Genomic DNA, 13,995 nt, shown 5'->3' on the forward strand with positions numbered 1-13,995 from the left:
GGAACTTCTTCCTCTCATGTTGCTGCTCGACTGAAGAAGCTTCTGGAAGCTGCTCGTGCACGCGCACAGTCTCCATGGCTACAGAGGAGTTCTACGAGGTGACGCGCACTAATGCTAACATGCTAACGGCAGCTAAGGGCAGAGTTGAGTTGATAAAGTTTATGAGCTGAGGACAAAAGTGAAACAAAGTGTGAAGTGAGCAGCTCGTTGGTCGTTAAAGTGAGTCAAAGTGTGTCCGCAGGTAAAACTTCAGGCTGAGTTAGCTTCTGTTAGCTTCTGCATCTAGCCAGCAGAGTTAGCCGAGTGTTAGCTCAGAGTTAGCTCAGTGGGAAGAGATGAGTGTGCAGAATGCTAACAGATTAAATGACACAGTTACATTTGTGAGTCGTTTCTCAAACTTCGATCGTGTTTGAATCGATCACAGAGCTCCGGTACACTGATTATTAATATCACGGGGCCAGTAGATCAATATTATCATGAGTATAGTTTACATACACTGTTGTGTAAAGGTAACTTTAACTTCGTTCAACTAGTTCTCAAACAAGTTAAGTTGATCAATAAGAAAACATCGATCACTGAGGATATTTTTTTATCTATATTTGATGAACGATTGATTACTGCACAAAGAGGGAAAAACGGCCTGCGTTGGCTTATTGATTTTCTCTTATCAATAATAATTATATTTATAGAGATATGTCAAAAAAGAAAATGCATAAACGGAAGAGATGAACACATGAATGTATATTATTATTATTGTTATTATATTAAAACAGTAAAATATACAATAAAGTCTTTAATAACAGCTGATCACTGAGTTCTGATATTCAAGTGAAGACTCAGCTGATGATGATGATGATGGTGGTGATGATGATGAAGGTGATGACGATGATGATGGTGATGATGATAATGGTGATGATGATGATGATGATGATGATGGTGGTGATGATGATGAAGGTGATGACGATGATGATGGTGATGATGATGATGGTGATGATGATAATGATGATGATGGTGATGAAGGTGATGATGATGATGAAGGTGATGATGGTGGTGATGACGATGATGATGGTGATGATGATGATGGTGATGATGATAATGATGATGATGGTGATGAAGGTGATGATGATGGTGGTGATGATGATGGTGATGAAGGTGATAATGATGATGATGGTGATGAAGGTGATGATGATGAAGATGGTGGTGATGGTGATGATGGTGATGAAGGTGATGATGATGGTGATGATGATGATGGTGATGAAGGTGATGATGATGATGGTGGTGATGATGATGAAGGTGATGACGATGATGATGATAATGATGATGATGGTGATGAAGGTGATGATGATGAAGATGGTGGTGATGGTGATGATGATGATGAAAGTGATGATGGTGATGATGATGAAGGTGGTGGTGATGATGATGATGAAGATGGTGGTGATGGTGATGATGATGATGAAAGTGATGATGGTGATGATGATGAAGGTGATGATGATGATGATGAAGATGGTGGTGATGATGATGATGAAAGTGATAATGGTGATGATGATGATGAAAGTGATGATGGTGGTGGTGGTGGTGGTGATGAAGGTGATGACGATGATGAAGGTGATGATGATGATGGTGATGATGGTGATGAAGGTGATGATGATGATGAAAGTGATGATGGTGATGATGATGAAGGTGGTGATAATGATGGTGGTGATGATGATGATGAAGATGATAATGGTGGTGATGATGATGAAGGTGGTGATGGTGATGATGATGAAGGTGGTGATGATGATGAAGGTGGTGATGAAGATAATGAAAGTGATGATAATGATGAAGATGGTGGTGATGATGATGATGAAGATGATGGTGGTGATGGTGGTGATGATAAAGGTGGTGATGATGGTGATGAAGATGATGGTGATGATGATGATGAAGGTGATGAAAGTGATGATGGTGGTGATGATGATGATGATGAAGATGAAGATGATGATGGTGGTGATGGTGATGATGATGATGGTGGTGGTGGTGATGATGATGATGGTGATGAAGGTGGTGATGATGATGAAGGTGGTGATGATGATGAAGGTGATGATGGTGATGATGAAGATGATGGTGATGATGAAGATGATGGTGATGATGGTGATGAAGGTGGTGATGATGATGAAGATAATGAAAGTGATGATGATGATGTGATGAAGGTGGTGATGATGATGAAGGTGATGGTGATGATGATGATGAAGATGATGGTGATGATGATGAAGGCGATGATGGTGATGATGAAGATGATGGTGATGATGATGATGATGATGATGATGATGGTGGTGGTGATAATTAGGCCTGCACGATATGAGGAAAATGTGCAATAACACTGTTCAATATTGCGATGACGATATAACTTGCGATAAATAAACAAATATTGAAGTTTGCATATTATTAACTATACAGTTAATAATAGTGTTTCCGCATTAATATGTAGACAGCTAACATAGACCCGAAACATTGAATAGCCAATGCCCACTGAATAAAGAATGAAATAAATTATTTTGAACATGCTTTTATCGAACAAACTGCACATGAATACCCAGCCAATTAAGCAGAACATTAATTTAAATAAGACATTATAATTATATGAAATTAAAGTTTAATTTCCCCTGCTCCCTTTAAACTATGTTCTTGTAAACTCAACCAAAACATCTCTTACCATGCAGAGTTGAAATAAATAAATAAAAATCCAGGGGGAAACAACTTAAATAATTAAATAAATATAAATTAAACATGGCACTTTATATTAACTGTAATGTCTCTCATCACAGTCATCAAGGCCCTTGACTCTGCCTAACAAGGTGCAGAGATCTATAGTATGAACTGAAATAGAGCAGGGCCGGCCCAATAAGTCAAGAGAAAATAAAATCAGGAAAACATGTCTACCCTTTAGGTCAAGTTACAACCTTAGTTATTCCCTTAACACAAGTTCTTGGCCAAGAAAACCAGCATGTTGACTTTGTTAGGTTTCAGACATGTACCACATTCCCTGATGTGCTGAAGTTGTGCTGATGTGCTCACACAGTACCTGTCTTTGTAACACGCTGTAACAGTCAGTTATTTAATGTAGCGCCACTAGGTGGCGCCTCCTTTTGTTTAATGGGTAATGTAACCTGTACGATGAAGAAGAGCAGGTGTACTTCCGCTCCTCATGAGAAAGGAAACCGCTAACAGAGCAAAGACTTCCCTTTTAATGTGTTTTTATTTTGTAAACTGTCGGCAGAAGAACTCGGTGTGTTCGTTTGCACGGATGCCTGTAACATTAGTGCCACAGAGACCTGGCATGGCGCGGTCAGTGTGATGAATTAAAGTGCCGTGCGGAAACCCGCAGTGTCGCCTGCCGTCTCTGGAGTAACCGGAGCTACCCGGCGTTGCTGCACTAAAGTGGACCATCACCTTCCCCTTCACCAGCCCACGTTACAACGTCGTCTCTCCTGAATCCAAAATAACTCCATATAGCAGAAGTGCTGTTCTCTCTTGACCGTTTTCATCGCTTTTCTCTCCTCCCTCAGCCATCATAACCTGGCAATCACCACCAAACTGATGCCGATTAATTTTGTCAGGGTAGCTAACGGCTAGCTGGGGATTCATCTGATTGGCCTTTGTATCCAGGGCTCCATCTGATAGGCTAAATGTTAGCAAGCTCACGGTGCATGCATGCCGCATGTAGACAAAATGATTTTTCTTATTCATCGCGTGTCAGGCAGTCTTTTGCGATGTGTTTATCGCACGTTCATATCGCGATGACGATGAAAATTCGATTTATCGTGCAGCCCTAGTGATAATGATGAAGGTCATGAAGGTGATGATGATGATGGTGATGGTGGTGGTGATGATGATAAAGGTGACGATGATGATGATGATGATGACGCTGGCTGTTGTCCTGCAGGTGGAGCGGATTGTGGACAGGAGGAGGAACAGGAAGGGGAAGTTGGAGTACCTGGTCAGGTGGAGAGGTTATGGTTCTGAGGGGGACACATGGGAGCCGGAGAGTCACCTGTCCACCTGTATGATCTACGTCCACGACTTCAACCGTCAGTACGCAGAGCGGCAGAGAGACAACATGTTGCTGCGCTCCACCCGCAGCTCACCCAGCCACCACTGTAACCCCACCCACAGACCACCCTGCAGGCCGCCGCCCACCACGCCCGCTCACGCCGACATCAGCAATAACATCAGCTGCGGTCTAACTGCAGACTGTGATCGGGTGAAACCCGCTCTAGCCCCAGCTCACCTGCTCCGCCTGGCCTCCGTCAGCTCCCAGCAGCCGGCTGGTCTAACGCCGGCATCTCCGGTCGGCTCCGCCCGCCGCAGCGTGGACCTGTCCAAGACCGGCATCAAGATCCTGGTTCCTAAGAGTCCGATGAACAGCCGCCCGGACTCAGATGAGACTCCTGGCGAGGCGGCTCAGGGTCTGGAGGCCGGAGCTCAGGAGGCTCACCTGGTCCCACCTGAGGTCGCTTTGCTGGAGAAACCTGCAGGAGTCCAGCTGGGGCCTGGAGAGGAGAGGGCCCGCATGGGGACCAGACCCCGCAACCAGAACCCCTTGCCCCCCACACGAACACCTGTCACACCTGCTGCCATGCACTCCCTCTGTGGCACAGGTGAGCTCATTTAACCATGTCTGCATCCATGGTCTGCACCTGATCTCTACCTGATCTCCATGGTGACCAGGTGTAGGGTCACCTGTCTGAGTGATCTACCTGAATGGGACATTTTAAATCATGTAAACTAATACGACTGGCGTTCTGACTCCTCCAGGTAACTCGCCACTGATGGAGGCTGTTCCTGCCAACGGGATGTCAGGTGTGCAGAGTGCTGTTGCCGGGACGACCAGTGTGACCGGGAAACGTCGTCTGGAGGAACGTTGTGCCTTCGACAAACGTCTGAGGTTCAGCGTTCGACAGACTGAGAGCGCGTATCGTTATCGTGACATCGTGGTGAAGAAGCAGGACGGTTTCACCCACATCCTGCTGTCCACCAAGAGCTCTGAGAACAACACGCTGAACCCTGAGGTGATGCCATGCCCACCAAAAAACAACTGTTGTCATGGTAACTGATTACTGCAGCCACTAAGTTCCTCTTTCCTCTGGCCAGGTGATGAAGGAGATCCAGAGCGCCATGGCGACAGCAGCTTCAGATGACAGTAAGATGGTGTTACTTGGCGCCGTCGGCAGCGTCTTCTGCTGCGGCCTCGACTTCCTGTATTTCATCAGACGCCTGACGGACGACAGGAAGAAGGAGAGCATCAAGATGGCCGAGACAATCAGGTAACGGCCACTGAAGAAGCGAGGATGCCATGGCAGCAATATGTGATGTCATCATCTCTGACGTCTGTGTTGTCTCTCCTTCAGGACCTTCGTCAACACCTTCATCCAATTCAAGAAGCCCATTGTGGCGGCAGTGAACGGACCGGCGCTCGGCCTCGGCGCCGCCATCCTGCCGCTTTGCGATGTGGTGTGGGCCAATGAAAAGGCTTGGTTCCAGACGCCATACACATCCTATGGCCAGACACCCGACGCCTGCTCGTCGTTCACCTTTCCACGCATCATGGGCCTCGCCTCGGTCAGTCCACCGCCTCATCGACAGCGTCATTAACATAACATAACAGTCATAAACATAATACTCATTAACATAACATAACAGTCATAAACATAACAGGCATTAACATAACATACATTAACATAACATACATTAACATAACATACATTAACATAACAATCATTAACATAACAGTCATTAACATAACAGTCATTAACATAATAGTCATTAACGTAACAGTCATTAACATAACAGTCATTAACGTAACAGTCATAAACATAACAGTCATTAATATAACAGTCATTAATATAACAGTCATTGACATAAGTCATTAACATAACAGTCATAACATAACAGTCATTAACAACAGTCATAACATAACAGTCATAACATAACAGCCATAACATAAGTAATTAATATAACAGTCATTAACATAAGTCATTAACATAACAGTCATAACATAACAGTCATTAACATAATAGTCATTAACATAACAGTCATTAACATAACAGTCATAACAGTCATTAACATAACAGTCATTAACATAACAGTCATAATCATAACAGTCATTAACATAACAGTCATAAACATAACCGTCATAAACATAACCGCCATTAACATAACAGTCATAAACATAACATAACAGTCATTAACATAACAGTCATAACATAACAGTCATTAACATAACGTCATAATCATAACAGTCATAACATAAGTAATTAATATAACAGTCATTAACATAAGTCATTAACATAACAGTCATAACATAACAGTCATTAACATAACATAACAGCCATTAACATAACATAACAGTCATAAACATAACAGTCATAATCATAACAGTCATAACATAACATAACAGTCATTAACATAACATAACAGTCATTAACATAACAGTCATAATCATAACATTCATAAACATAACCGTCATAACATAACAGTCATTAACATAACATAACAGTTATTAACATAACAGTCATAAACATAACCGTCATAAACATAACCGTCATAAACATAACATAACAGTCATTAACATAACAGTCATAATCATAACAGTCATAAACATAACAGTTATAAACATAACATAACATAACAGTCATTAACATAACATAACAGTCATAACATAACAGTCATAATCATAACAGTCATAAACATAACAGTATAAACATAGCCGTCATAAACATAACATAACAGTCATTAACATAACATAACAGTCATTAACATGACAGTCATTAACATAACATAACAGTCATTAACATGACAGTCATAATCATAACAGTCATAAACATAACCGTCATAAACATAACATAAGTCATAAACAATAACATAACAGTCATTAACATAACAGTCATTAACATAACAGTCATAATCATAACAGTCATAAACATAACAGTTATAAACATAACATAACATAACAGTCATTAACATAACATAACAGTCATAAACATAACAGTCATTAACATAACAGTCATAATCATAACAGTGATTATGAGTCCTAAGTAGAAGTGTTCGTTCTGTTCCAGGCTAACGAGCTGCTGCTGAGCGGCAGGAAGTTGACGGCTCAGGAGGCGTGCTCTAAAGGTTTGGTTTCTCAGGTTCTCTGGCCAGGAACCTTCACACAGGAAGTGATGCTGCGAATTAAGGAGTTGGTGACCGTCGACTCACTGGTCAGTCACAAAATGATGTGTATATATTATATCTTCAACACACCGTGACCTCTGTTTATATGTTTTAAATGTCACTCAGCTCAACTCAGATCTGATTTCTTCTTCATCTTTTTCTGCGGTGATGGTGGTTCCACTTCCTGTCCCGCAGGTTCTGCGGGAGTCTAAAGCCCTGATGAGGAACACCAGCCGCAGTGCTCTGGAGCAAGCTAATGAGCGGGAGTGTGAAGCACTGAAGAGAGTCTGGGGTTCATCGCAGGGAACTGACTCCATCCTGCAGTACCTGCAGAGGAGAACCGAGCTCTGCTAGAACCAGGACCAGGAACAGGACTGGTCTCGTGACTCAGCAGCTCTGAGCTTGCAACAGTGATGCAGCAGATTCTGAGATGGACAGGAAACACTGAATGCTCCTCCTTTTGTTGTCACATTTAAGTTATAATTTCAGCAGGACGATGATTTAAAAACGGACAGTTCTGTAAATCGTTCTGTTCTCAAATCTTCCACTTTGGTTTTATCTCTCCTGTGGGGTTCCACGGGTTCTGCTCTGGGTCCTCCGTTGTTGAGCTTCACATTCTTCCTTTGGGTGGTAACATCTGGAAACGACAGATGATCAGATTTATGAATGACTTGGTTTGTGTTTTCATGACTGTTGTTCCTGCCAGACCAAACCGAGGGCATCCATACCTATGGTAGTCTGAAGAGAGCCTGAACAGACGTATTCAGGATTTAAACGGCTCACGAAATCAGACTGAATGTTTACTGTATTTAAATGGTAACGGCTAAAAACAGCAGATTTCCTACGAGAGTTCTGTAGAATCGCCTGTTCTGAGCTAGGTAAACAGTTTTTTTGTGCTTCCAGTCTTTGTGCTAGGCTAGGCTAAAAGTCATGGCCCTCTCTCTGTTCTGGACACACAGAGATGAAACTGAAGCGTGACTCTGACAGAGAACCAGGGGACTTAAACAACGTGACAACTTCTCCCAGAATTCCCTCTGATGAATTTCCACATGGAGGAAAACAGTAACTGGAGGCTATAAACTAACACTGACCTTCATGTTTCCATCATGATTTCACAGGTGAGTCCACACCTGCAGTCTGCAGCTCCTCAGTTAGACTTTAATGACTGTGATGTTTCCCTTAGCACCACCCTCAGGAGTCCATGTTCAGCACAAATCAGTCATCAGACGTACTGAACTTGAGTTCAGTTTAATTAAGTTTGTATGATCATGCAGCAGTTTGAAAGTGATGAATTATGGGTAAATGTTGACACCTGAGGTCTGAGGAGCTGCAGTGTGTGGGCGTGGCCTATCGGTCATGTGAGGATCTGAGCAGGTTCAGCTCTGTTAACAAAAATAAAGTTTTTCTTACATGTCAAAATAAACCGACTCCTACATTCCAGAAAAAAACGTCTTGTTTGTCATTTCATAGAAAACACAGACCTGAAATCTAACGTCAGTACAGATCTACATATTTGCTCTGATGTCACTCTGAGCCAATCAGCAGCCTGCTACAGTCCCCTTACCTAATTTACAAACATCAACACGTCCTGCATGTAAACTGGTGGAACGAGTCAAATGCACTGCTGACGAGTTCGCAGGCAGGACGATAAAATGAGTTGCTCAGCTGCAGCACTTCAAACGGCAGGTAAACATCACTGCAGGTTTTCTAACAATATGTAATCATGTTGATGAAGGTTCTCAGTCATCCAGGTCCTGGTACCTCTAACTAACTGGAGGAGCTGCAGGCTTTAAACCCTGTGTGGGAGTGCCCTTACAGATTATGGGAGTGTCCTTACAGAGTCATTAAGGATACCTTTGAGCTCTGAGTTTCAGAGACGTTGGTACTTTATTTTACATTATTTATGTTGATCAGTGGTATGAATAAGTGAAGGAGTGACAGATTGATGTGCTGTTCACTTCTTTATGCTCCCTTTGCAGCAACACTTTTAAATGACAAAAAATGTTAAATAGGAACTTCATCAAATCAGTTTTATTTATATAGCCCATAATCACATGACCTCAGTGGGCTTTACAATATGTACAGTGAACGACATCCTCTGTCCTCAGAGCCTCGATTCAAGAGAGGAAAAACTTCACATGTTGAGAAAAAAAAACTTTAAACAGGAAAAAAAACTGTTGGAAACCTGAGGAGGATCCACAGAGGATCCTCTCCCAGGACGGACAGACATGTTATACATGTCACATGTACAGAACAGAACAACAAAATCAAAGTTTACAAGTTGCATTGACAGAATATCTGAAACAAGTTATAATCTATGTAAAGTGAGTGGATCCAGGAGATGACTGAGGATCTTATCTGAAAGAGTCACAAGATCTGCAATAAATTCACTGAACTCTTCTAGGAACTGGGAGTAAGAGGTCTGAATATCAGCACCAGGTGAAAGCCAGTTCCCTGGACAAGGCCGTTACTACTTGATGAAGATGGTTTTAAAACCAGAGCCTCAGATGTAGTAAACTTAATATCCTGGTATTTGTAGATTAGAGCAACACCTCCACCCTGTTTAGAGGCCCGAGCAACATGGGCGTAGTTCTAGTCAGGAGGGGAGGCTTCATTTAATGGTTTCAGCCATGTTTCACATCATGTCAATCATGTTCAGCTTATGGTCAGTAATCAAATCATTAATCCGTAAGGCTTCGGTAGACAGTGATCTAATGAATGAAGCCATATTTGAGGGTTTGAAGCTCATTGGAGCTGCAGTTTCCAGTGACGGGCCGTTCAGTGGAGCTCATGGTAGATAATGTGTTAACTGGAACAAGGTGCCTTTTAGTAGTAGTACGTGTTGGCTGCCTGTGCAGGTAGGGCTGACGGGATGCCGTAGTGATTAGCTTTGGTATTTTATTATGTAAGACTGTGTAAGGTGCTTGCTGAGACATTTCCCCACTGTTAGAGGTGGAGAGCATGATTCAATGAGAGGTGGCGAGGGAAGGTGACAGTCTCAATGTTGTAAACTAGGGTATCAGTCTGGTACTCTGCACTATGTCCCTGACTAACCATGTTAACTAGGCTAGTAGACTCCACACCAGCACTGACTGTATCACTAGCAGGCTCTCTAGTCACCTGCTACCTGCCGAGTGCTACATCCCTCGTGTCAAACCTGCTTCAAACACGTCTGTTGCTAGACAAAACAGCAGCGCCGACTCCAGTAGGATGAAGGCCATCTGCTCTCAGCAGGTGGGAGCGACCCCAGAAAGAGGGCCAGTTATCCACGGACCTGTATCCTTGCTCCCTACAGTGACGCTCCAGCCAGCGGTTCATAGCTGTAAGCCTACTGTACATCTCATCATTACCCCGCTGGGGTTAGGGACCAGAGACAATTAATGGATGCCGACACATCTTTCTAGCAGCCTGAAAAGTCCTGGCTAGGCTCTCTTTTGTGATCTCAGACTGCTTCTGACAAATATTGTTGGCGCCAGCATGAATTACAATGTTGCTGTAGCTTGTGGTGCTGTGTGCCTGGGTTCCCTGTTTCTCCCTGCGTGATGCCAGCACCCTAAGATTAGCCTCTATCTCGGAGGCTCTGGCCCCTGGTAAACAGCAAACAGTGGCTGACCACGCTAACTTAACGTTGCGGGTGATGGCGTCTCCTATCACTATAGTGTGGAGTTTAGCCCATCAACGGGGGCTGGGGAGGCCCGCGAGCCAGCAGGACTTACAACTGGGCTAGCGAGGACAGAAAACTGGTCAGCAGGAGGGGTGACTGCTGACCAGGCCACACAACCGGTGACTTGCTCCTGCACCTTCTCCCACGCCGCGACCGAGCAGGGACAAACTCCACAGCAGCTGAGTCTCGCTGCGGGAATTCAGTCCAGACATTCCTACTGATGTGAGGAAACATCGCTCTCCAACCATGAGAGGAATTGTGACATTGACTCTGAGCAGAAGTAACAACACTCCTGATATGAGCATTATTACAAGAAGGTTCCTCTAAAGTGCTTCCACCAGCTACAGTGCAGGAATCATTCCTGAGAACAGAGGAGATGCTTTTATTAGAGACAGCACTTTAGTAGGTAAACTTTGAATTATTCACAGAGCGAGAGATTACTAATCCTCTTTGTTGGGTGAATTCTTCATAGGTAGCTATGAGCATTGTACCAGCATCATTTAGAAGTTCATAAATAAACACAATACCTTGGTCGTACCACTCTGTTATTTCTGTTTACAACATGTTGATGATCCATTAGATACGCGTGTGTGTGTGTGTGTGTGTGTGTGTGTGTGTGTGTGTGTGTGTGTGTGTGTGTGTGTGTGTGTGTGTGTGTGTGTGTGTGGGGAGGAATCGTTGGTTCCATGTGTCCACGGCTCCTTTATGGAAGTTTACATGTTTAACAGGCCAAAACTTTAAAGCACATTTATCAAACAGAGAACTGGGGATAAAAACCAAGGGGCGTTATTATGTACCAAACTATGTTTTAACAGATTGATTTAAATATACTATTAATAGTTTGAAAGTGTGAGACATGAAGACCCTCTGAGTGTTTCCTCTTTACACACTCAGTCTTTGAAATAAGAGTGAATCAACAGCTGTACATGTTTTCTGATCAACATATAAAGACAAAGCTGGAAACACTAATCTAGATGAACCTTCTGCCTTAGAAAGTAACACAGGAGCCATCACAGTCAGCTCTCTCTGTAACCACCAGTCTGGAGACATCCTTCCATCTGTAGATCCGATTATTGTGACTCCAGATATTTTACACCATCTATTAAAAGACTGTCACTATTTCACACCTATTCTTATTAATAGTGAAGCCAGAAGCAACTGAAAACATTTGAAAGCATCTATAACAGCAGAAGAAGAAACAGAGCAGCTGACTGATGGTCAGAACATCTCAACACCTTCTACATTCTCACAGTCAACAATAAACTAATGAAGACGTTCAGCAGCTTCATGAAATAAGAAAGGTGAAGTCGGACACTCGTCTTCTCCCACGTTCTACATCAACACCAGGAGAAGTACCATGTGCTGAAGACACACAGATATTAATATTAGTATAGAGTACTTTAATATTCCTCAAGTTTTCTCTAAACCTAAAATATTATAAAGCCTCAAAAATAAAGGAGTGTTCGACAGCATCAGAAGCTTTGTAGAAGTCCACAAACAAAATCAGTGACTTCCTGAGACGTGAAGACAGCTGAAGACCGATGTTAACATCTTCTGTCAGGAATCATCTGACGTCTCCAACAGGGTTTTTTGGAGATGCTGATGAATGAGATAGTCAGCGTGGTGTGTGTGTCTGTGCTGTGTGTGTGTCTGTGCTGGGTGTGTGTGTCTGTGCTGTGTGTGTGTCTGTGCTGGGTGTGTGTGTGTGCTGGGTGTGTGTCTGTGCTGGGTGTGTGTGTGTGCTGGGTGTGTGTGTGTGCTGTGTGTGTGTGTCTGTGCTGTGTGTGTGTCTGTGCTGTGTGTGTGTCTGTGCTGGGTGTGTGTCTGCTGGGTGTGTGTGTGTGCTGGGTGTGTGTGTGTGCTGGGTGTGTGTGTCTGTGCTGTGTGTGTGTGTGTGTGTGTGTGTGTGTGTGTGTGTGTGTGTGTGTGCGCTGGGTGTGTGTGTCTGTGCTGTGTGTGTGTGTGTGCTGGGTGTGTGTCTGTGTTGGGTGTGTGTGTGTGCTGGGTGTGTGTGTCTGTGCTGTGTGTGTGTCTGTGCTGGGTGTGTGTCTGTGCTGTGTGTGTGTCTGTGCTGGGTGTGTGTGTCTGTGCTGGGAGTGTGTGTCTGTGCTGGGTGTGTGTGTGTGTGCTGGGTGTCTGTGCTGGGTGTGTGTGTCTGTGCTGGGTGTCTGTGCTGGGTGTGTGTGTCTGTGCTGGGAGTGTGTGTCTGTGCTGGGTGTGTGTGTGTGTGCTGGGTGTCTGTGCTGGGTGTGTGTGTGTGCTGGGTGTGTGTGTCTGTGCTGGGTGTGTGTGTGTGCTGGGTGTGTGTCTGTGCTGGGTGTGTGTGTCTGTGCTGTGTGTGTGTCTGTGCTGGGTGTGTGTGTGTGCTGGGTGTGTGTCTGTGCTGGGTGTGTGTGTCTGTGCTGGGAGTGTGTGTCTGTGCTGTGTGTGTGTCTGTGCTGTGTGTGTGTGTGTGTGTGTGTGTGTGTGTGTGTGCTGGGTGTCTGTGCTGGGTGTGTGTGTGTGCTGGGTGTGTGTGTCTGTGCTGTGTGTGTGTGTCTGTGCTGTGTGTGTGTGTGTGCTGGGTGTGTGTCTGTGCTGGGTGTGTGTGTGTGCTGGGTGTGTGTGTCTGTGCTGTGTGTGTGTGTGTGTGCTGGGTGTGTGTGTCTGTGCTGTGTGTGTGTGTGTGTGTGCTGGGTGTCTGTGCTGGGTGTGTGTGTGTGTGTGCTGGGTGTGTGTGTCTGTGCTGGGTGTGTGTGTGTCTGTTGGGTGTGTGTGTCTGTGCTGGGTGTGTGTGTGTGCTGGGTGTGTGTCTGTGCTGGGTGTGTGTGTCTGTGCTGTGTGTGTGTCTGTGCTGGGTGTGTGTGTGTGCTGGGTGTGTGTCTGTGCTGGGTGTGTGTGTCTGTGCTGGGTGTGTGTGTGTGCTGGGTGTGTGTCTGTGCTGGGTGTGTGTGTCTGTGCTGGGTGTGTGTGTGTGCTGGGTGTGTGTGTCTGTGCTGGGAGTGTGTGTCTGTGCTGTGTGTGTGTCTGTGCTGGGTGTGTGTGTGTGCTGGGTGTGTGTCTGTGCTGGGTGTGTGTGTCTGTGCTGTGTGTGTGTCTGTGCTGGGAGTGTGTGTCTGTGCTGGGTGTGTGTGTCTGTGCTGGGAGTGTGTGTCTGTGCT

At 44.5% G+C, this 13,995-nt stretch overlaps 1 protein-coding gene across 3 annotated transcripts; it reads left to right on the forward strand.

Annotated features, from left to right (window-relative positions):
- cdyl (chromodomain protein, Y-like) lies at positions 1–8,657 on the forward strand. Of its 3 annotated transcripts, none has more exons than XM_084369178.1 (7): positions 1–98; positions 3,920–4,634; positions 4,792–5,045; positions 5,128–5,300; positions 5,385–5,595; positions 7,095–7,238; positions 7,387–8,657. In XM_084369178.1, exons 1-7 carry the CDS (start codon positions 75–77, stop codon positions 7,543–7,545), a joined length of 1,680 nt encoding a protein of 559 aa, XP_084225304.1. In that variant the 5' UTR covers positions 1–74; the 3' UTR covers positions 7,546–8,657. The 3 variants fall into 3 exon arrangements, with proteins under 3 accessions (XP_084225304.1, XP_084225303.1, XP_084225302.1); XM_084369177.1 differs by lacking the exon at positions 1–98 and adding an exon at positions 107–241 and having other exon boundaries at positions 7,387–8,656; XM_084369176.1 differs by lacking the exon at positions 1–98 and adding an exon at positions 107–219 and having other exon boundaries at positions 7,387–8,656.
- Positions 8,658–13,995: the final 5,338 nt, after the last annotated feature.

This window comes from Pagrus pagrus (assembly GCF_965226575.1).
Source record: "Pagrus pagrus genome assembly, chromosome: 12".
NCBI lineage: Eukaryota > Metazoa > Chordata > Actinopteri > Spariformes > Sparidae > Pagrus > Pagrus pagrus.

What these genes read in the sequence shown, in the direction of transcription:
- cdyl (XM_084369178.1), top strand. Translation starts at nt 75, where the DNA reads ATGGCTACAGAGGAGTTCTACGAG. An exon ending in CTACAGAGGAGTTCTACGAG is followed by an intron (nt 99 to 3,919) that starts GTGACGCGCACT and finishes GTTGTCCTGCAG; the next exon opens with GTGGAGCGGATTGTGGACAG. An exon ending in GCACTCCCTCTGTGGCACAG is followed by an intron (nt 4,635 to 4,791) that starts GTGAGCTCATTT and finishes TGACTCCTCCAG; the next exon opens with GTAACTCGCCACTGATGGAG.